This window comes from Phascolarctos cinereus, unplaced genomic scaffold (assembly GCF_003287225.1).
Source record: "Phascolarctos cinereus isolate Bilbo 61053 unplaced genomic scaffold, phaCin_HiC Scaffold_4;HRSCAF=312, whole genome shotgun sequence".
In the NCBI taxonomy this organism is placed as follows: Eukaryota; Metazoa; Chordata; class Mammalia; order Diprotodontia; family Phascolarctidae; genus Phascolarctos; species Phascolarctos cinereus.
In genome coordinates this window covers 467,306,164-467,330,890 of record NW_027555847.1, presented here as the reverse complement: position 1 = coordinate 467,330,890, position 24,727 = coordinate 467,306,164, and the positions used below count along the sequence as shown (strand labels likewise).

Sequence of the window (24,727 nt, the reverse complement as noted above, 5' to 3'; positions counted from 1 at the left end):
CAACAAAATGGCCATTAGTATGGCCCAAAGAAGGAGTTGTGGTTTTTTTTCCCCTTTCTTTATGGTTGATTCCAGTTTCCAGACAGGGTCACAAGATTATAGATTTAGAGTTGGAAAGGACCTTAGAGATCATCTAAGCCAACCCAACCCCTTCATTTTCAAAGTAAAGAACTGTCCAGAGAAGGAATGGGACATGGCTGAGTTTCCAAAGGTAAGAAGTGGCAAATTCAGGATTTGAACAATTTCCACAATCAACATGCTTCCCACCGTACCACCCTGAAAAGTCACGGCTTTATCAACAGAAGAATTGAAAGTATGGTATTGAGAGTGTCACAGTGACAATAGTTGTTCAAAAAGATTTAAGCAATGACTAAGTGCAAAGGATTATATTGGATACTATAGACAAGAAATAACATATGCCCATATGTCACACGGATCTAACATGACCTCTTGCAAAGAACTTGCCTGTTTATTTGTTGGCTTCCAAAGTAGACCACAGTCTTACAGGAGAAAATTCGTGTATGGTAAATGTAAAATTTAATACACACAAGGCTGAGGGGTGGAGCCAAGATGGCGGAGTAAAAGCAGTGACTTGCTTAAACTCTCCCCCAAGCCCCTCCAAATATTCATAAAAAATGGCTCTAAACAAATTCTGAAGCAGCAGAACCCACAAAAAGACAGAGTGAAACAAATTTCCAGCCCAAGACAACTTGGATGATTGATCAGAAAGGTGCATCGTGCCAGGCTGGGAGCACAGCTCAGTGTGGGAGCAGGCCACAGTGAACCTGGAGCAGGCCTCAGAGGACTGAATCTCAGACAGCTGTGGAGGTTTCCAGACTCCTCAACCCACTAATGCCAAAGACAACTTAGAAGGTCAGTGGGAAAAGTCTGTTTCTGTTGGTGCTGAAAAAGGAAGGCGGGGTCTCAGCTTCATACACCAAGAGCATGGTCCTGGGGGGGGGGAGGAGCAGCTGCTTCCCAAGCTTCCAGCCCATAGACTGAGGGGGAATCCAGTGGCTGATCAGAGAGGGATTGTAGGGATCTCTTTGCCAGTGCTGAGGCAGGAATCTCTTGCTTTGCCCGTGTTTGGATCTGGGTCACAGTTCTAGGTGGTGGTGCTGGGGTGAGGAGGAACGCTGGCATGGTGGAGCTTGTAGTGGCTATGCAGAGGAACCCCTCCTCACAGTTACAGGACAGAAAGGAGTACTTGTGGTCACAGGCCAGGAAAGGAGTAAACACCTCACCCCTTATCATACCACCTTGTGAGAACTGAAAATTTACAGGTCCCTACAAGTATCTCTGAAAACAGCTGTACAAACCCCTGAAGCTTGGGACAGTACATTCTCCACATTGGAAGCAGACTCTTACCTTAACAAAGAGTTTAAAACTCAAGTAATTGGCCGGATCATGAGCAAGCAGCGAAAAAGAGTCAGACTATATTATCTTACTTTGGTGAAAAGAAGATCAAAATATACAACCAGAAGAAGACAACAAAGTCAAAGCTCCTACATCCAAAGCCTCCAAGAAAAAAGTGAATCAGTCCCAGGCCTTAGAAGAGCTCAAAAGGGATTTTGAGAAGCAAGTAAGGAAGCAGAGGAAAAACTGGAAGAGAAATGAGAGTGATGCAAGAAAATCATGAAAAACAAGTCAACAGCTTGCTAAAGGAGACCCAAAAAAATACTGAAGAAATTAACACCTTAAAAAATAGCCTAACCCAAATGGCAAAAGAGGTCCAAAAAGCCAATGAGGAGAAAAATGCCCTAAAAAGAAAAATTGGCCAAATGGAAAAGGAAGTCCAAAAGACTACTGAAGAAAATACTTCCTTAAAAATTAGAATAGAGCAATTGGAAGATAGTGACTTTATGAGAAATCAAGACACTGTAAAACAAATCCAAAAGAATGAAAAATTAGAAAACAATGTGAAATATCTCATTGGAAAAACAACTGACCTGGAAAATAGATCCAGGAGAGAGAATTTAAAAATTATTGGACTATCTGAAAGCCATGATCAAAAAAAGAGCCTAGACATCATCTTTCAAGAAATTATCAAGGAAAACTGCCCTGATATAGTAGAACCAGAGGGCAAAATAGAAATTGAAAGAATCCACAGATCTCCTCCTGAAAGAGATCCCCAAAGGAAAACTCCTAGGAATATTACAGCCAAATTCCAGAGTTCCCAGGTCAAGGAGAAAATATTACAAGCTGCCAGAAGGAAACAATTCAAGTACTGTGGAAACACAATCAGGATAACACAAGATTTAGCAGCTTCTACATTAAAGGACCGCAGGGCATGGAATATAATATTCCGGAGGGCAAAGGAGATAGGATTACAACCAAGAATCACCTACCCAGCAAAACTGAGTATAATCCTTCAGGGGAAAAAATGGTCATTCAGTGAAATAGAGGACTTTCAAGCATTCTGATGAAAAGACCAGAGCTGAATAGAAAATTTGACTTTCAAATACAGGACTCAAGTGGAACATGAAGAGGTAAACAGGAAAGAGAAATCATAAGAGACTTATTAAGATTGAACTGTTTACATTCCTGCATGGAAATGATATTTATAACTCATGAGACCTTTGTCAGTATTAGGGTAGTTGGAGGAAAAAAATTATATGTATGTAGATAGATAGATAGATAGATAGATAGATAGATAGATAGATAGATAGAAGCACAGGGTGAGTTGAAGATTAAGGGGTCATATCTGGAGAATAAAATTAAGGGATGAGAGAGATTATACGGAGAAGAAGAAAGGGAGAGGTAGAATGGGGTAAATTATCTCACAAAAAAAAACAAAAGAAAAGTCTCTTACAGTGGAGGGAAGCAGGGGAAGGTGAGAGGGAATGAGTAAATCTTATTCTCATAGGATTTGGCTTAAGGAGGGAATAACATACACATTCAATTGGGTATGGAAGTTTGTCTTACCCTACAAGAAAATAGGGGGAGAAGGGGACAAGAGAGCAGGGGATGATAGAGAGGAGGGCAGATTGGGAAAGGGGGTAATCAGAAGTAAATACTTCTGAGGAGGACAGGGTCAAAAGAAAGAATAGAATAAATGGGAGGGCAGATAGGATTAAGGGAAATAGAGTTAGTTTTTCACAACATGTCTACTATGGAAGTGTTCTGCATAACTGCACATGTACAACCTATATTGAGTTGCTTGCCTTTTCAATGAGGGTGGGTGGGGAAGGAGGAAGAGAGAAAATTTGAAACCTAAAGTTTTAAAAACATATGTTTAAAAAAAAGTTTTCACATGCTATTGGGAAATAAGAAATACAGGAAATGGGGTACAGAAGTCTATCCTGCCCTACAGGAAAATAGAAGGGGAAGGGGATAAGAGAAGGGGGGAGAGAAAGAAAAGAGGACGACTAGGGAAGGGATATTCAGAATGCATGCCATCTTGGGGGGGGGGCAGGGTGAGACGGGGTGAAAATTTGGAACTCAAAAACTTGTGGAAATGAATGTTGAAAACTACAAATAAATAAATTTATAATATATATATATATATATATATATATATATATAAAAAGAAATACACACAAGGCTGTAGAAGAGTTCAAAACTACCACCTAGAGGAAGACCATGGAACCAGAATCTGAACATATATAGTAACAAATATAGACACAGACATAGTCATAGATATAGATATAGATTTAGACAATATAGACATAGATAGATAGATAGATATAGATGATATAGATATAGATAGATATAGACAGTCATGTATGTATATATACATATATATTTAGATAAAACGGACATAGAGATAAAGAAGATTATATAGATAGATAGATAGATAGATAGATAGATAGATAGATAGATAGATATAGATATAGATTTACTTAGAGTGTTACAAACCTAATAAAAAAGGCCTTTAACTGAAAAGAGAAGAGATATGTGAATGCTTCAACCTGGTTACCGTAGAAGTCTGGCTGTGATGTAGGAAGAAAAATATTTGAGATGCTTAAAAATTCATGAGATAAAATCCAAGAAAGAAGCCAGCACTAAAACCCATAACCTTGATTGATCAATAAGCATGTAGCTAAGCATCCCACTAAGACTCTTAAGTTACAAAGAAACTGCCCAACTCCATTAGTAGAGGTAGTTTCCTCCACAGGAAACCACTATGCTAATGAATCCCAGATGTGAGGCAAAAAAATAAAGCAAAATAAAATTAGGCACTGTGTTAGGTTCTTAGGATACAAATACAAAAGTAATATACTTACTCCTTAATCTCAGAAAAATTTACATTCTTCTAGGGGAATAGAACACTCACAGATAAGTAAATGATAGATATGAAATTTACAATCACATATTAAATTAAAATTAATAATAATAACACTAACATTTACAAAATACTTTACAAATGTCTGATTTTATTCTCACAAAACCCTTGTAAGGTACATGATATTATTATCCTCATTTTACAGATTAGGAAACTGAGGCACAGAGAAGTTAAGTGACTTGCCCAGGTTCATACAGCTAGTAAGTGTCTAAGGCCAGATTTGCATTCATGACTTCTTGACTCTAAGTCCAACAGTGTATCCACTGTGACACCTAGCTGCTTGTGATTTCAGGGATGGATGGGGGGAAGGGGTTAGGACTAACTGAGGAAAATCAAGAAAAGCCTCTTGAAAAAAGATGGCACTTGAGGAGCACACTCCAGGCATGGGGGACAACATATGCACAGGCACGAAGGTAAGAAGTGGGAATATCATGAAAGAGGAAGACTAGAACAGCCAGGAATATAGAGTGTATGAGGCAAAGACGTGAAATCCGCCTGGAAAGACTAGTTGAAGTCAATTGTGAAAATGTTTAAAATGCTAAGTGGAGAATTCATCATTTCTATCCACATGATTCCCAGATCAATTTATCTCTCCCTAATCTCTCCACTGAGCTCTAGTTCCCCAAGCATCTCAAATTCAACATGTCCAAAGCAAAATTCAATATCATTTTTCCCAACTCCACCCCTTTTCTGAATTTCCCTATTACTGTTGAGCTATTTTTCCAGTTTTCCAGGTTCACCATGGTAAACATGGTGTCATCCTTGACTTCTCATCCTACATATTACAGGTCACTTGCGCTACATATCTAATCAGTTGTCAAAACTTGAACCTTCTTTCCCTACAATGTCTTACATATATTCTTCTTTCTGTTCACACTGCTACCATCCCTAGTCTTAACCTTATGCCACCTCTTCCCTGGATTACTAAAATAGCCTTTTAATTATATTCTCTGCCTTGCCCTCCTATACCCACACTCCCATCCATCCTCCATACTCCTACCAAAATGATTTCCCTTAAGCAAAAGTCTGCCCATATAACACACGCACCCCCCCCCACACACACCCCACCCCTCAAAAACTTCTATTAGTTGGCTGCCTGTTACCAGTAGGATCAAATATAAACTCTTCTGTTTGGTCATTAAAGCCTTTCACTTCACAAACTTTCCCTTCCTATATTTAGATATTTTAACAAATTTCTTCCCTCCACAAACTCTATAGACCAGTCTTTCTGGCCTATTCACTGTTCCTCTCATATAATGCTAAGTCTCCAGTCACCGTGCCTTTATTCTGGCTATTCCCCATGCTTAGAATGGTCTCCCTCATCTCCAATTCTGTGAATCTCTGGCTTTCTTTAAGACTCACCTCCTCCAGGAGAACTTTTCCGGTTCCCATAGTTGCTAGTAGTCTCCCCTCTATGGCCATCTTCCATCTGTTCTCTATTTATCTTCTATATGATGCTGTCTGCCCCCATTAGGGTGCCATGAGGGTAGGGGCTGTTTTCACCTTTTCTTTGTATCCCCATTGTTTAACACAGTGCTCGTACACAGTAATTGCTTAATACATGCTTATTAGATGACTGATTAGTCTCAATGAACTACTTCCCTGAAGAGCCAAGATAAATCAAATTGCATATAAAAACCAGTTCCTGAGGAAAGTAACCAGAAATAAAGATCTGTGTCCCTAGGAAGATAGGTGATATCTACCTCCAAAAGACAAAGTATAGATCAAATGGAAATGCTCAATAAAAAAGCAAATTTTCCTGTCATTTTGCCACTACAGCATATGGAAATATCTTTATATATTTATGCACATACTCACACACATACATGTGCACACATACACACACAGACACATTTGGAAGTTCCTGGTTTAACTCAGTTAATTTAGAGAAAAGAAAATTATCTTATTTAAATCTCTCCATGACAACTGCATAAATTCCCTTATAATGATTTTCTATCTACAACAGAGGAAGAATTTGCCCTTCAATCCAGAGATTAAACTAATAACAAATAAGAATAGTTAAGTTCAGCTATAACAACATTAGCATCAAGTATAGAAAAGTACATGGGAATTGAAGAAATAGACTATTTAGGAGGCAGAATTAGTAGTATTATACATAGTACTAGGGAGAATCTGAAGGAATTCCTCAGTTTGGTATAATCTATTAGAACCTTCAACTAATCATTTCTCTCTTCCAGATCTACAATGGATACTTTCTAAGGTAATAAACAACCTATAGAATCAATGAGTTCCCTATTTACTATCACATGTACTAAGAACTTTGTTTTCCACTATAGCTCACTGACCCACAGGAAAAAAAAAATGATGGCTCAATATCCTTGGAAATAAAAAAGCTAATTGATTTAACCATTTTCTAGACTGAAAAAAAAAACCAAAATAACATACATACTTACTTTTTTAATGAACAGCAAACAATAAAAATATCTACAAATAGAACTTCAGTGGTTTCCCAGAATATATTTTAAGTTTCTGAGGTAAGTACTAAGTATAAGGTTCAAGGCTATATAGCTCAAAGGAATTGCTCTTGGCTTATGCCATTGCCCCCAAGACCAGATATACTTTTGCTGGTGAGGCAAATTCATGGTTGGGCAATAGGCAATAGGGGTTAATTGTTAAGAAACCAGAGAGCAGAGCCGTAATTAAAGAGGAAGTGGGGAGGAGAAGGAAGGGAGAGAGGAAGGAAGGAAGGAAGAAGGAAGGAAGGAAGGAAGGAAGGAAGGAAGGAAGGAAGGAAGGAAGGAAGGAAGGAAGGAAGGAAGGAAGGAAGGAAGGAAGGAAGGAAGGAAGGAAGGAAGGAAGAGGGAAGGACTTTTTAAGCATTTACTATGTGTCAGGTACTGTGCTAAAAACACTTTACAAGTATTATCTTGTTTAATTCTCACAGCTACCCTGAGCAGTAGGTGCCATGATTATCTCCGTTTTACAATTGAGGAAAACTGAGACAAATGGAGGTTAAGTGATTTGCCTGAGGTCACACTGCTAGTAAGTGTCTGAGACCAGTAGGTCCAGTGCTTTATCCATTGTGCCACCTAGTTGACTCTGCAGGGAAGGCAAAGATAGGGATCAACGAGGCTATATGATAGTTGCAGGTCAAGGCAAAAGTCATCCTAGTTTCAAGGCCAACTCTACCACACACTAGACCATGTTGCCACTTGTGCTATCTATTAAGTCTGTCCATTCAATCAGGCCAGCTCAAGCCTACTCTTCCCCAGCCTCATATAGAGTTAAAATCATTGCAATCATGGAACTGTGAAACTGAAAATAGGCTTTTGAGATGATCTAGTCCAATTACCCTCTCAATTCAAAGATGATGAGATATGAACTGACTTGCTCAAGGTTACACTAATGCATCCCAAACTTATTTGGCCTACTCCTCCCTTTTCAAAAGAAATTAATCAGCCCCTCCCCCACAGAAATCTACTTTCTTTAACCATTTAACTTTTATTAATGTGTATCATTTCAAAAAATTATGATATATTTTTAAAAGAGACACATCTTAAATTTAATAATTTATTTTTTCCTACATTGAAATTTTGATGATGCAGTATTGTGTCATATAACCATATGGTATCATATAGTATCATATTATAAACAAGTCATTATATGCACATATTCCTGCCAATGCATAATGGACTTCCTGACAATGTGTGAAGCTGGCCTACCAGCGCTTGCTTATTAAGACCTGTAGGCCAACTTGACCACTGATTGATTATAACTTGCATTTTGTGTGTTTATTTGGAAAATAATGTAATCACTACAACTTTAACTCTGTTACACAACAGATGAAACATATATGAAGGGTTTTTCAAAATTTTCTTCTCTTCTTTCCTTATGCTTCCACTGCCCCTTTATTTTTTACTCAATGTCCCCCAATTGCACCTGAGGCTACTACCATCCTCCCCCGCCCCTTGATCATTCTAATGCCCTTCAGGAGGCAGTATTGCCCACTTTGTGAACCTCTGCACTAATAAATACTATGTTGTATAGTTAGGTTCTGATTAGTGCAAATTATGAATCCCTGAGGTGATCTCATGTATTGGAATTCACAGTATTTTAAGTTGTAATTATGTTAAGATATATAGTTATTGGTTCCAGACCAATAAAAATAAGCTGTGTGGATCCAAATAATGCAACCACTTCAAGGGATTCATTATTTGCACTTATCAGGACCTAGCTGTCTTAGTAAAGAGCAGAGACAGTTGAAAAATTCAGGTCTTTCAAGTATCTGGTACTATGATATTATCTTGTTTCTGTAAATGCCACCTCACTTTCCTTGGGCAACGATATCTGCTGATAACAGCCTACCTACAAGATGTCTAACAACAGTTGTATACTGCTTTATATACTCAGTTAAGGCTTACAAAGATACAAACCACCTTTACCATACAAGATAGGGAAAGCATGGTTAGATGGCAGTTTTCTGTCTATTGGTGTTTGTATGGTAGATTTAAGAGTTTCACTTGCCTGGAATCTCAACATGAGTCAGAAGTGTGATAAAGGAGCCAAAAAAATCAAATGTGACCTGAGGTTACATTAAGAGACACAGATTCCAGGAATGAGAAGGGAATAATCCCACTGTCCTTTGCCATGATCAGAACACAACTGGAGTAGAATGTTCAATTCTTGATAATACAGTATGGAAAAGACACTGACAACGTGAAAAATTCCAGAATGACTCAATCAGAATGGCCAAGGGGGCTGGAATTCACACCACATGAGGAACAACAATTGAAATAAATGGAGATGTTTAGCTTGGTGAAGAGGAAATTGAAGGGAAACATAATAGCTGTCTTCAAGTACTTGAAAGGCAAGAGGGATTAATTAGACTTATTCTGTTTAGCAGTGCAGCTAGGTAGCACAGTGGATAGAGTGCTGGGCCTGGAGTCAGGAAGACTCATCTTGTTGAGTTCAAATCCAGCCTCAGACACTTATTAGCTGTGTGACTCTGTGAAAGTCACTTAGCCCTGTTTGCTTCAGTTGCCTCATCTATAAAATGAGCTGGAGAAAGAAATAGAAAATCACCCCAGTACCTCTACCATGAAAACCCCAAATGAGGTCAAGAAGAATCTGACATGACTGAAATGACTCAACAACAACAACAACAACAATAACATTCTGTTTGGCGCCTGAGGGCAAAACTAAGAACGTTATGTTGAAGTTGCAAAGACGAAAATTTAGATTTGATATGAGGGAAAACTTCATTACATAAAAAATTAGAGCATTCCAAAAGTGGAATGTATGCCCTCAGGAGATATTGGCTGCCTTCTCACTGAAGGTCTTCAAGTGAAAGCTGACCCTATTGGGTGTGCTGCAGTACAGATTATTTCAGAGACAAAGGTAGATTTTGATGGTGTCCTGAGGCCCCTTCCAGTTTCAAAATTTTGTGTGATCCCAGTTCTTCTAACTTCAAATCAAGCCCTTCTTTCCCATAGAAACCACAGAAACACTACTTGGTACTGGCACAGTGAACTGGATCAAATTAAGACTAATACTGATTAAATCAATATCTGTGCTAGAGGCTCTCTAACTCTGGTCTAACAGAGCAACAAAGCATTGGTTTCTTTTGGTCCCAGGTACTATTCTAATCTATTTTCTTGGTATTCTCTAGTATTTATGCTTGACATCATTGACAAACAATATGCCAAATATTTTTGTTTCTTTATCTAGGCTACTTCTCCTAAGGAAGTATCCTACTTGCACATACATGTTGCAAGACCTAGGTTAATATAGCACCCTTTAGACTGTGAGTTCCATGTTGGCAAGAACTATCTTTTGACTCCAGGTAACTCTCAAACACTATAAGATATATATGAGTTGTTGATGGAGGAAGCTTTCACATGAGGACTTCCCAACATCAGTGAAATCACAGGTCCAGACAAAAAAAAAATGACGCAAATGTCTATAGGAATTCATTTATAAATAGTACCCAGATCCTAGCATTTGATCAGTATGTACAATTTAATATATTGTATCTTTTTTATATTCTATAACATTTCTATTTCTATTTACATTCTACAAAACAAGTGGGTTGAACTAGATGGCCTTTGAAATACCATCAATCTCTAGATCTCTGATCCTACCTTGGGTATGTTGAATTGAGGTGCCCATGTGACATCCAGATGTAACTGCTATAAAAATCAACATTTGAGTTCAAATTTCACTTGGAGTGCAGTAAAGGGCAATGATTCTCATTGAATTGATTTTGTTTTCTTTTTTTAAAATTTGTCTTTGACTATAAATCTAGGATTCTGAATGATCCTCTTTCAAATGAGTAAAGAAACTCAATATTCATAACATTTAATTATACCTTCATATTTCAGTGTAGGTATAAAATTTCTTTCTCATATAAGCAGTGTATATGTTTGCATGTGTATGTGTGTGTCACACTCATATCTATTGCAAAGTAGTTATTCTGGTGATATAAACAATATATTCATGAAAAAATTAGAGAATGATACAAAATAGTAAATAATAACAAGGTTTCATAAACATTAAAGATGCTAAGTAAAGATGAGTTTATTATTGTTACTACTGTTAGTATTATTATTAATATGTTTTCATTTTTATATTTAATAGGGTTAAGATAGAAATGAACCTGGGACCAGTAGCTATTTTACTACTGTCCTTTTATGTTTTGTCTTCTATCAAACTATTTACAGATGGCTCAAAATGGTTTTTCTAATTGAATAAGTACATTGAGATGGGTTTTATATTTTGTTCTCTTTTTTTAAAGATTTCACATAAAAATTGTCCAAGGCAAGTCACTATTCCCATATTATTGTTTCATATTTAATGTCTTATGGACTACTGAACTGGTAGATTAAAAAATAAACTGCTTTTGGTAACTGAATAAGAGTATTGGAACTCATCTTCTGTAATCTCTGAAAATATCTTCAAAAAAAATTCCAGTAATAGATAGGCTAAAAGAGATCACATATATCTCTTCCTACTCTGATGTAATTTTAATTTCTTCTGCTGTCTCTATATTTTGAAAGCTTTTGATTTCATGTAGTTTGGAGATTGTACCAGTAAAATCTACTAAAAACATTTTTCTTAAATTTTTATATATCCATGTTTTTTTTTTCTTTTCTGAGCAGCAGACTGCAATGATATTCTAATTTCAATAAAGTATGTTGAAAGTTCAAGGATATTTAGGAGATTGTAATTGCACCTTGGAGATTTGTCATGTTCATTTATAAAGGTTAGAGAGAACTTTTGGGCTATAGTGGTAAGCCACTTGAATGTGCCTTTCTAGGTAAATGGTAAATGTTAAATTTACAGCCTGCAGTGATATGTTACATAGTCTCTACTACTTTGTCACATAATGTGAATTGATCAACAAGTCTGGACTACTTAAAGATAACTTTTGTAAAATTTCTAGTGGCAATGACCTAATCCTGAATTGCTATAAGATACATTTCCATTTCCATTGCTAAATTTGCATGATTCAATAATTTGTTCAATACTACTTTTGTCAACATGTTGTTGGTTAATTTTATGCTGCTGCTGTTTGGTAGTCATAGTAGTACCAGTAGTATTCCTATTATAATTTACAGTCAAGAAAACTTAGTCAAACAGGTTAAGTGACTTGCCTGGGATCACACAGTTAATAAATTTCTGAGACCAGAGTTGAACTCAGATCTTCCTGACTCCAGGCCTATAGCTCTAACCACTGTACCACCTTGTTACCTACAAAAGCTGTATTAGGTAGACAAGTGTTTTGGCCATTAAATAGGTGCAAATTTTAGTATAGGTTATGGTAGAATAGACTTTATCAGACTATAATTTATATTATTCTGAGACCAACTCCAGGTATGATCATCAAAAAATGCCATTAGGACAATGATCCATGTAACCCTATGGGAGCTGACATCTATGAATTGCATGTGGAGCTCTCATAGGAAAAACTGGGAGAATTAATTTTGGCGTGGGATGAAATGGGATTATCCTGACTCAATTTCCCTAGTATGAGATTTATTCTTGCATGTAAGGTATCCCACCACTTAAGCCTGGCTCAATGCAATTGACTATCCATTAGTGCTTCTTAAACAGTGGGTCATAACCCCATATTTAACTGTGTGACCCACAGTTTAAGAAGTGTTGAAGGGGTTGCAAGTGGAAAAAGTTTAAGAAGCTCTATCTATATGACTCTAGCCTGAACTTTCCCCTTATTATTCCCCTTATTATTCTTTTATGGCAAATTTCTATAATCACGTCAGGTGATCAGTATGAACACAATATTAGATCTTCATCTCATAGGTGAATACTGAAGAACATCTGAACTACTAGAATAAGATTCAAGTACTGGAATTTTAGTTGCGTTTATATCCTAAATAACCAGGTAGATGAATTTTTGTTCTTGTTATCTGCCAGTTACTAGTTATGTATTCTAGTTTAAGATAAGGTCCTTTAATGTCTCACAATGGTAGGGGAATAATTAGGCAATGATGCAAAAATCAGGATATAACTCTGTTATTTAGTGAGGTTAATAGCATAACTGTCTTCTGTTCTCTGTTAATGAAAAGAATTTCAGCGCAATTAGTTATCTTAAAAGAAGAATGGCTTGTGGTCTATCTTGTGTTGCCTTAAAGAGATATCCAGTTTTACTCGAAATTATCCATTCAAACATGGTTACTAACTGAAAATGTTTTTATCATTTATTATTATTTATAAACAACCTATTTGATATGCACTATTTTGAAACTGATACTCAGTGTATTTGTACATCCCATCCCTGAACCTTTGGCTACAATTTAAGTTAATTTGGAAACTTTTAAATGAAATTCATTCCTGTATTAGAGGTCATCTTCTTATCCTTAGTGGAATCGCATCCTCCTAAGGTGTGGATGAGCAGCTAAAAGAAAATAACTAGAATAAATAATGAAATAAATAGCTACAGTGAAAATTTCATTTTTGGTGAAAATTTTGTTTAAAAAAAATAAGGGAGAAGATGGCAGAGTGGGTCAGAAAATTCCAACCTCTCTAGATTTCCTCCACAAACAAAACAAAATAATGCCTCATGGTAAACATAGAACAGCAAAAATAAACAAGAGTTGGGGCAGAATAGTGGTCCTCCAGGGACAACTGGAGAAGATCCAAAGAAAGACCCCAGGATGAAGGTTCATCTCAAATGAAGCGTAAACACCTCCAGACTAGCTCTGCTAAAACAGCAAGTAGAGAACTCGGGGTAGTTGGTTTGGGAGGTAGCCTCAACCTCAGCTACAGGAACTTTCACCTTCCAGACGGTGTTGGGGATCAGACATCTAAGTGGGGGAAGATTGAGGGAGCCTCTGCTGATAAGAGATAGTACAGCTATGCTGCCAAGACACAATCCTGGTGAGAAGCAACCGACACACATCTGGTGAGTGCAGAAGCAATGGAGCAGGGATGCTGCCTTAGATGTGGGCACTTACAGGAGAGCTGAGTTTTTTGCCTCTGTTCCAGGCCAGAGGGGAGAAGTGAAGGTCATAGCCACTGGAGGGTTTTCAGGGAGCAAGAGTATTTCTGGCAGAGTGTGCCAGGGGGCCCTAGCTGTAGCTTGGAGGGGGAAAGGAGTGCAGAGGTTGGGCACAGCACAATGCTCAAAAAATAACATCCCCACATCCCAGGATTAGAGGTGATTATAATAACAAGCTGCTAAAATTTTAAAAAGAAATGAGCAGGCAAAGGAGAAAAAACCCAACCATAGACAGTTACCATGGGAATAGAGAAGACTGGGGTTTGTCTTCAGAGGAAGATACTAAAGCAAAAAAAGCCTCCCTTATATCAAAAAGGCAAATGGTCATCTGCCCAAAATGAATTCATAGAAGAACTCAAAGAGAACTTCAAAAATCAAATAAAAGAGACTGAGGAAATGTTTTTAAAGTAAGAACAATCCAAGAAAAACAAGAAGATTATGAAAAGAAAGTCAACCAGCTGGGAAAAGTGATCCAGAATCTTAAGGAAGAAAACAACTCTGAAAATTAAAGTTGGCAAGGGAAAGCCAGTGAAGTTATAAGACATCAAGAAATAATAAAATGAAATATAAAAAATGAAAAAAATTGAAGAGAATATGAAACATCATATAAGAAAAAATCTGACCTGGAGAACAGATCAAAAAGAGAAAACATAAGAATAATTGGACTACCTGAAAGCTACAATCAAAAAAAAAGAATCTTGATACAATAATAGAAGAAATAAAGAAAACTGTCTTGAAGTGTTAGAACAAGAGGGAAAAGTAGAAATACAAAAAAAATCACCAATCACCATCTGAAAGAGATCCTCAGAGGAAAACCTATAGGAATATCATAGCCAAAATTTGAAACCTCAAGGTTAAGGAGAAAACAACATGAGCAACAAGAAAAAAACAATTCAAATACGGCAGAACCACAATTAGAATTACACAAGACCTAGCAGCAGCTAATCTAAAAAACCACAGGTCTTGGAACACTATATATCAAATAGCAAAAGAACTAGAGTTACAGCTGAAAATATCATACTCAGCAAAGTTAAGTATAATCCTGAATGAAAAAAAAATGGATGTTCAATGAACTGAAAGACTTTCAGGACTTTATTGCAAAAAGACCAGAATTTAATAGAAATTTTTACATACATGATCCAAGAGAAATATAAGGTAAACATCAAACGCTAATTGAAAGGGATTCAATAAGGACAAATCATTTACTTTTTATACACGGAAATGTAAACCATTATGTCTAAAACTGTCATTAGTAATTGGATAGTTCAAAAGAAAGAGTGAGGTGGAGCTGAGTATGATGTGATTCTAAAAAGCAAAATGATGTAGAAAAAAGTAAAAAGAGTAATTATCTCATACAAATGAGGTACAAGAGGAAGAAGTGATACAGAGGAATTAGATGGGGGAGGAGGGCAGGTAGTTCTTGGGGACCTTTTAGACCAGAGAGCTTATATTTTTAGGTTATCAAATTGTCATGTTGATATGTTTAAGAAATCCAAATAACAAATGAAAAATTATACAACTCTGAACCAAAGTTTTAGGAGGAGGGCAGGTAGTAGAAGCTTACTCTTATTGGGAATGGGTTAAGAGGGAATAATATGTATGTACATATGGCTTTAAAAGTCTTCTAAATTCAGAAACAAATAAGGGGGTAAGGGGATAGGAAGGGGGAGAGGATAAAGAAGGGATAGGGAATAGGACAAGGGGCATTATAGAAGAATCTATAGATTAATAGGAAAGGAATAAAGAGGGAACTATGTATATATTTAGAAGGGTATAAAATCTAAATTCAGAAAGAAATAAGAGGGCAAAAGAATAAGGAGGAGTGAGAGGATAAGAGAGGAATTCTTGGAGGCAGGTAGGTAAAAGAATAGGAAGGTAATGTAGTGGGTAGAAGTAAAGCAGAGGAGTGAGGAGCAATAGGAATAGGATGTGAAGTGTAGTGAGGAAAATAGGAAGGAGAAGATATACAAGTAATTATTGTTTACAATTTGAATGGGATGAATTTACCTATAAAATGGAAATTGATAGCAGATTAAATTCCACAATATGTTGCTTTGAGGAAATGCTAAAATGAAAGATACACACAAATATAAAATAAGGTTAGGAGTACAATTTATTATGTTAAAAAAAAGCAGGGATGGTGATCTAAAACAAAGTTAAAGCTAAAATCAGTTTTAATCAAAAGAGAAAAATAGGAAAACTACACTGTCAACCATATTAATTGTTTCATACCATATAAAATAACTAGACAGTATAAAAATTATCAGAGTATATCTGCCAAAATAGACACAGGAACTATATGAATATAAACACAAAACACCTTGTATACAAAGTTAGATCTAAATAATTGAAGTAATATTTATTCTGCATGGGTAGGTAAAGCTGACATAATTTTTTTAAATGACAATTCTACTTAATTACTCTATTTATGTAATGCCATCCCACAAAACTACTAAAAATTATCTTACTGAGTCAGAAAAAATAATAACAGGGTTCATCTGGAAGAGCAGAGGGTCAGGAACTATTAGCAAACCAGGGGGAAAAGATGTGAAGGAACTAGATTCAGTAGTATCAGATTTTAAAACACATTATAAGGAGAGAGCAGTGTTGAAGTACAAAATGGATAATTTTGATTATTTTAAATTAAAATTTTCTTGTACAAATAAAATTTATGCAGCCAAGAATAGAGATAATGCAGAAAAAGTGAGAGAAAACTCTTATGGACAATCTCCCAGACAGAATGTGATTGGATTGAAATATTGTCATGGTGTAGGAAATGATGAGCTGGCAAATTTATAAAAATATGGAAAGACTTGGACTTATGAAGGAAGATATTATCCTCCTTCAGAGAAACAGATGACAAGTGAAAATAAGCATAATACAGTCTTACATATATGTGTTTGAATATATGTGTATGTATATGTGAATATATGCATGTATGCCAAATATAAAACGAGTTCAGAATTTTATAATTTTTCAGTTGTTATTTGGATTTCTTGAACATATAATAATTTGATAAGCTAAAAATATAAATTCTCTGGTCTAAAAGGTTCCCAAATTGATGTTCTTATTAGTAGAGCCACAAGGTTGGAGCTAGCTTTCACTACCTGACGTGTTTATTGGCAAAATAAACTTAAAATTATATTAAGATCTATTTTTATAAGAGATTTTAAAAGAGAAGCAAATCCACCAGAAGCTGCTCTGAAGTCTCACACATTCCAATTTGCTTGAGTGGAGAGATCTCTAAAGGCTCAAAGGACTCCATCAGATGATGTTTTCAGAAACTAAACAGATGTATGAGATGAGACAACTGAGCCTTAAACCACGACAGACCAATAAAATGGACAATTTTAATTGTTAATTATTTATTTCTTCCCTATGCGCTCCTTTTCTGTAAGGTCTACTTGCCAAAGTGGATGCCACAATGGTTCCTGTCAATGCATTGGTCAATCACTCTCCTTCTACCCCTCCCATTGTTTCCCATCATAAGACTCATAGTTAAAAACCCTTGAAAAGCATGTCATATCAGTTAGTGATTCACTGAAGAGACTGCAACTCTCAAAAGAATCAAAAGGGGAATGAGAGAAATGATTATTTTCTCTTTTAGTAATGACTCATTAATCAGAATCCATGCTTTTTATTTCCTCATTCAAAGACCGGATCCTGTAGGTCAGTAGGCCAGGCTCTGAAAGACATGGCTAATAGAGGAGTGTCCTAACCCTCAAGGCAACATGTTCCTCAGTCTTGGGCAGGACCCCATTTAACTAGAAGACCTTACTGCTATTTGAAGTATAATTAGAATCTAATCTAGGTGAATTCTTACCTGAATAAGCCCATGTCCTTGCACTCCTCCATTGGAGTTGAGGGTGACCCAGCTCACGAAGGAGAAAATTGACCAAGGTGGATGGGTGGAAATGGATTCTGCTGTCCAAATTGTTGGAGGCAGCTAAGTCTGTGTTCTCAGTAAGAGGAGCTTCTGAAGACTTTTAGCCTATCTCCTCATTTAAATGTCCACCAGTTAAGGTTGATTTCTCCTGTCAGGGACATTCCCTTTCAAAAAACGTATTTAAGACATTCAGCATATACAGAGGTCTTTGGCTATGGAGAGAAACCACTGACCACCAATTTATTGATTATTAGCTAGCCTAATTAATAAAATTATTATTAATTACCCAGAAACTCTGTCTCAGTTTTTCATTCATCACAACATTTAGTGAAAATAGAGAGTAGAATAAATTTTCTTTATCCTTTCTTCTCAGCAACAAGTGGGAAGAAAGAACATTGGTTGACAAAGTTCTTAAATACTTTCAACTCTCTTCTTTCTCCCTAATCTTTTAGTTTACAGTTCAATAGCTAGATCCTTCTCATGAATGAACACATCTTAGCTTACAGTTAGTAACCAGATTCTCATTTTCTGTCTATAATCAGGTGAACAATCACAGAAATATTCTCCAGTTAATAACCCTAACATTTCCCAACTCTTCAATGCTTCATATGCAAACTACTGACACATACTATGATCTTAATTTATTCTAATATTCTATGTCCTATCCTAGACAAATCAGCAACTGCTGTCTCAAAATTGAGTCATACAACTATTTTTTCTTATGATTCTAAGATACATCCACACCTTATGCCCTAGATAACTGAACTGTCAGAGCAGACAACTTAGCAACTACTTTTTCTCAGAAGTAGATATTTCATGATTCACAAAAGTCAACTCAAAAAATCTTCCCTTTATACTTAAATTTGTAGTACCTGTTCACTGAAAACATCTCCCTTATTCAAGCGTGTGAGAAAGGGAGTGAGGAGGTAGAAGACAATAACTGTAGTCATACTCAACCCATTTCTCTTTATCCAAAAAATATCCTTTACTTTCCATCCCTAAACTCACAATATCTACTTTTTATGTATAGGTGACCCCCTCTTCCTGACATTCACCTGAATAGTCTATATCTGTCTCCATTTTTGTAGTACAATACAACATTCATTCTCTCTCTACTTCCAGAACAGGATACTGTTTTCCAGGTTCCTCATTCCAATCCCCCTCAATAGCCACAACAATAAATCCCCTAAAGAGCAATATTTAGCAATCCATTTAGATATTTCTGTTATTCACTTTATCATTTTCCCCATCTACTCCTTCAGATATTAATATAATATTAGTGGTTATTCATAAATTTATTCATTGTATATAATGAATTAAGTGGGGCTCAGAATTAATAATAAACTACCTCTCAACTAGATTTTACATACAGTGTTGACTTACACTGTTGTGGGGGAGAGGAAGAATCTAGGTTCTATGTGGTATCACCCTAAAAACTGAAGATGGATTTTCCTAAATCCCAGAATAGATAAAAAACCATGGCTCTAAAAGAAAATTGTAATCTTCAAAAGACACAGCTTGTGAGAAGGCATGTTTTAGGACATTCTTTCTCTTTTTAAAAAACTGAATATTAACACTCATCTGTAAAAGAGAAAGTTCGCACAAACTTATTCATTTGCAGAGAGTACAAAAACAGTTCAGCCAAAGTTTGATAATTAAGTCTAACTAATGCCATTTTCTCAAAACAAAGTTGTTGAGGTTGGGTAGTGGGGAGAGGAGAGATGCTGCCTAAGTAAACACAAGGATTTTTGTTCAAACTCCTTATCTGTTTTCAAGCCAACCGAGAAAAAAAGTTTACAAAGAAGCAGTTCTATTAAATCAGTCAGCTAAAGAAGAGTCACGGTTGAGTCTTCAACACTCTGAAGAGATCTAATCTTCATTTCTCGTGCTGTTTTCTTCAAACACTTCTCTAGCAAGGGAAAGAAACTTAAGTATCAGAACCTACCCCAGCGCCCTCCCCCCCCATCTTAGACGAAGTTTTAGGGGAAAATAAAGTGTACACTTCTCTTTGTCAGGGCACACAAATGCCTGGTTGAAGCACACATTAAAACAACTTGTTGACTTAAGACAACTGATACTAGAACAGCAACAGCATTAGGTCCCAAAACTATGATATTCACATTTGTTTTGGAAACAGAATAAGTCTTTGCATTATACGCCATCCTAAAAGATATCAAAGCCCAGCTGTGAGACTCTGGATACCTGCAGTCATCCCAGAGAGTTCCCTTCTGGAATAAAAGGTTGCAATAACATTGTCCATGTGATAATGAATAGAGCTATTATGACAAGACTTGACGGGGGCTGGAGAAAAGGGACAGAGAAGGAGAGGTGTGTGTAGCCATGAGGTGGATGGATAGCGTGCTGAATAAAAAGGTTTTGTTCTACTAACCCAGAGGCAGAGAAGACGACTCCAGCAGGGTTAGCTAAGGCCAGCTGCAAAGTCAGCCCGGGTTTGGGTGGGGTGGGGTGGGGTGAAGTGACCTCCCTCTTACCTTCTCCGCCTCCCTCTCACCCCCAGAGCCACGAGCAGTAGAATGGTGGCGATGGCCAAGCCAGGCAGGCAGAGGAGATGCTTCAGCAGCCACTGAAGCCAGGAGGGGCCCATGATTTTCCCGCCGGTTGTGTGTGCTCCAGCAATGACCAGGGAACTCGGAGAGGCGCCTCACAGTCCCGGAGCTGAGATCCAGCCTGTGGTCAACCCTCGGGGGCGGTCCCGCTCTTTCCTCTACAGGCTAGGGGAGGGGCGAAGCTGGGAACTCAAAAGTTTCCTCTTGCTTCAAGGAGTGGGGCAAGCCCCTAGAAAGCACCCGACCGGGTTGGCTAGGGATGTGGGGCTGCTTCTGCTGTAAACTGCCCCGGGCTCAGGCTCAAGAGCTGCTGAAGTCAAGAAGTTTCCGGGTTTCCTTCTCAGGAGCTCGGGAGCTCCCACGCCCACGGTTTCACCCTGCCCCACCACCTGGAGCTGAGGAGTTAACTCTGAAAAGATCAGCTTCCCTCTTTCTGGCCTCTGAGGACCCGAAGAAGCCAGCGAGAAACAGAGGCAGAGAGAGGGGCAGACCTACTTTGCTCTGATTTGCAGAGACTAGAATGCACGCTAAGGGACTGTGAGGAATCCGATTTCAATGCTCAGAGAGACAGAGTTGCAAGTTGCTTTCGACCCTAGGGAGAGTTGATTTCTCACCGCACCTCTAGTGCTTAATAATAATAACCAAGGAGAATGTTTTATATCTAATAAGCACTCACATTTGTTGTCTCATTTGAGCCTCACGAGAATTCTGTTTTAAAAAAATCAGGGCAAAACATCCCTATTTTTTAACAGGGGGAAAAAAAACTTAGGGAGTTTGTTAGGGGCTCGAAGTCACTCTGGAGATTTAGTGAGAGGCACAGGCGGGACTAGACTCCAGATCTCCTGATTCTTAGTCTAGAGCAAGGGTAGTATAAAAATAGTACATCTGGCTTGGGGGAAAAAACAAACTAACCTGAAGTTCAGTTCCAACAGCCCTTTGTTAAATGGGCAAGTTACAACTTCTTTGAACACCAGGTTTTGCATGTGTGAAATGAAAAGGTTGAAAGGTAGTGAAAAAAACACTGGCTTTGGATTTTCAGTTATGCCTCTGTTACTCTCTATCTGTAGCACCTCAGCCAGATCATTTAACCTCCCTTGGACTTAGATTCCTCCTCTGGGGGGGGAAGGGAGAAGGGCTCCCTTTCAGCTCTAAAACTGTGATACTTTCGGTATCTCTAAGGTCACTGAAGCTTAAAATTTTTAGACAGGTTTCTTCCCTTCCTGATTATCAGGTCAACAGGGTATCTGAAGGTATGAGATAAGTTTGGGAGTTGTTCTGATTGGCTCATGATCCAACTGTGTCACAACTTTAAGAAGCTCTGTCATATTAAAGCTAGTATACTTCTGGATCACTGCAGAAAGTTATTCTTCTCTCATTCGGGGAAGGGAGAAGCCCTCTTATTTCTAACTTGAATTCTCACATGATTATATGTCTGGAATAGCAAAGAAAGATGAGGCTGATTTCCTCTATCTTGGGGAGTATAGAGAAATGAGGATTTCACAGGGTCTTACTAGATTGTAAGCTCTTTGGAAGAAGGGGTCATGTCTTTCATGTCTACTATATTGCCTAGCAGTTCCTTGCACATAGTAGGTGCTTCTTAAGTACTTACTGAATGAAATACTTTAGAGTAAAACATTATATAATAGATTTCCTCTGGGGTAATTCCTGAGTAGGCAGTTGAAAGTAAAGATAATAAAGCTGTGGTGTAACTAAGTAGCCAAGAGTGCATTTTGTGGGAACTTAAATTTTGAGAAAGCTAAATTCCACACATTCTTCTTTCATTTCTCCTTTGGGAAATCCCAGAAATTTGAGAGGCATAAGGCTAGATAATATTTAAATGGCTCTTCAATCTCACTGACACAGATAACAGCCTCTCCACATCTTCTCATCCTGTGCAATTTTTGTCTGCCTCTGACAGACAAATGCTGTATAGAAGATATAATCAAAATTCTTGAGTTCTTTCTCTGACTATTGTAATATCTCAGAAGTGTCAGTGTGGCATTTGAACCATCTGGCTTCTTATTCCTAGTTTCAGTGCATCAACCTTGACATCAAGACCACATAGTTGTTTTGAGGGTCCCTCATATACAATTTCTCTGGTTTATGCACACACCTAGGGAAAAACAAGGGCAGCTAAGTAGAACAAGGGATAGAATGCCAGGCCTGAAATTAGGATGACTCTTCTTACTGAGTTCAAATCTCGCCTCAGACACTTAGCAGCTCTGTGACCCTGGGCAAGTTACTTAAACCTATTTGCCTCAATTTCCTCATCTATAAAATGAGCTGGAGAAGGAAATGACAAACCTTTGCTAAGGAAACACCAAATGGGGTCACAAAGAGTCTGACACAAGTGAAAAACAACTTATTGACAACTAAAGGGAAACATTGGAACATTTATATCAGGTTCATTTTGCTCTTACAAAAGGATTCTCCTGGGGTCTGGAAAAACTTCCAGTTCACCAGGCCTAAGCTTTATTGGTCCCATAAACTCTCCAAGCCTTAGGCATGCCTTATTTTACCTGTTTTTACTTTCTTCCTACCTTACCCTTTTTTGGAGGAAGTATCTATATCTGGAAATTTTTGTACTCATGTTCCTGTACCTTTACACAGGCTGATCCTCTATGCCTGATACACACTGCCTCTATGCTACAACCTCTAAGAAACCCTGATTCCTTTCAAAATTCAGCTCAAGCATTATCTCCTTCCATGAGGTCTTTCCTGATCTCTAGTAGAAGCAAATATCTTCCTTCTCCAACACACACAAAAAGATTTGGTATATATTTACATATATATGTGTGTAGGTATATATATGTGTATATGCATATTTATGCATAATATATATGTAAACATAATGTCTCCCCCCCAAAGGATTACAGAATGAATGTAAGCTCCTTGAGGGCAGGAGATGTTTCTCTCTTTTTTTCTTTGTATCCCTAGCAAATTTCACCCAAACTGTCATATAATAGTTGCCTTATAAATACTTTTTAACTGTGGCTTGAATGGCACCTTCCAAGGAAAGCACTTCCTAAGTTAGATAACCACCATCTACTACCTGCCTGTGACCGTAGGGATGACAACTAAATCAAAGTTGCCAGAGTGAGATTTCTCTATTCTGAGATTGTTCCTCATCTATAAAATGAGCTGGAGAAGGAAATGACAAACCTTTGCTAAGGAAACACCAAATGGGGTCACAAAGAGTCTGACACAAGTGAAAAACAACTTATTGACAACTAAAGGAAACATTGGAACATTTGTATTAGGTTCATTTTGCTCTTACAAAAAAGCTGGGACCCAGCCTAGCTGAAGTACTGAAGTTAAATGTCATTATTAACATCAAGCAGAGACATAATCCTGAAGCATGACCTCAGCAGTCCCAGTGATACTTTGTTGTAGCCAATGGGTTCCAAATCCTGGGAACAGCCTCTTTTAAGATCATCACAAGGTACTCCCTTCTGCCATTGCCTGCAAACACCATGACTACAGGTGAAATCGAATGAGATAAAGCTAAACTGTGTATTGTTGGTGATAATGATGTACTCAGTGATTGTGTAGTTGAAGGTGCAAGAAAGATTGCATGGGAATGGGAAGTAGGGTCATATCTCTATTGCCCCAGCAAATTTGAATTATTGGAACTGAACTTGTATAGGAGCATAGGGCCTAGTATGAAGCTGACCCTTTCCCCTTCCCTGTATTGGGAACCTGAGGGTATATTCTGTATGCCTCCTTGATATTAAGCAAACCTTCAATGGCACAGCCCTCCTAAAAGCACACTCTAAAAGGAGGAGGAGACAGAAGACCTAGTCTACATGGGTAATAGATCTGGTTATTAAAACCTGGGATCGGTAAGAGGGAGACTAAGGTAACTTAACCTTGGTTAGGAAACACTAGGAGAAGGTGATGAAAGAGGCAGTTGGGTCTCTTGTGCCATAGCCTCTCTGCCTCCATCGTCTCCTTTGTATTCTGATTGTAAACAATTTAGAGATTTTTCAGGGGTAAACCAAGCTATCCTGACCCAACTGCAATCAGACCAAAAGGGGATCTGAGGCCTCATGCTCAAATAATAGACTGGTGAGTAAGAGGCAAGATTCAGATCTTTAGGGAGTCTGGTGGTCTCTGGAAGTGGGATGACCATCATCCTAGGAATTCCATTGTGACTTAATTTGGAACTACAGTAATTAGCCTTAGCCTTGTTTCTACCTCAACTACTTATAGTAAACTTCTTTTAATTCCCTTTGTCTTGAGTTTTACCTCATTAATCAGAGTGAAAAGGCTAAACGAAGAATTATTTCAGCAAATGGTGAACCAATCTAGGAGTTTTGAGGTCTTTTTCACTTCTGGCTCTAATTGTGGGATTCCCCTTCCCCCCTCCCCTTCCCTCCCTAGGTTGGGCTGGAGTGGACACCCTCTTACCCCAGGTGTTAGTTAAGCAGTGAAGTGCTGGATTATTTAGCTCCACAAGATACAGAATGGGAAGGATAAATAGGTCCCAAAATCTAATTTTTTTTATTTTT

The 24,727-nt window shown here is 37.7% G+C and overlaps 1 protein-coding gene across 1 annotated transcript in view; it reads right to left on the bottom strand.

Moving 5' to 3' along the window:
• Nucleotides 1-20,680, bottom strand: part of CYP7B1 (cytochrome P450 family 7 subfamily B member 1) — a 280,114-nt gene extending 259,434 nt beyond the window's left edge. The window contains exon 1 of the mRNA XM_021002118.2: nucleotides 20,142-20,680. Coding sequence (XP_020857777.1) covers nucleotides 20,142-20,254 — 113 coding nt within the window. The 5' untranslated portion in view covers nucleotides 20,255-20,680. The remainder of the gene's footprint in view (nucleotides 1-20,141) is intronic.
• Between the last annotated feature and the right edge of the window lie 4,047 nt (nucleotides 20,681-24,727).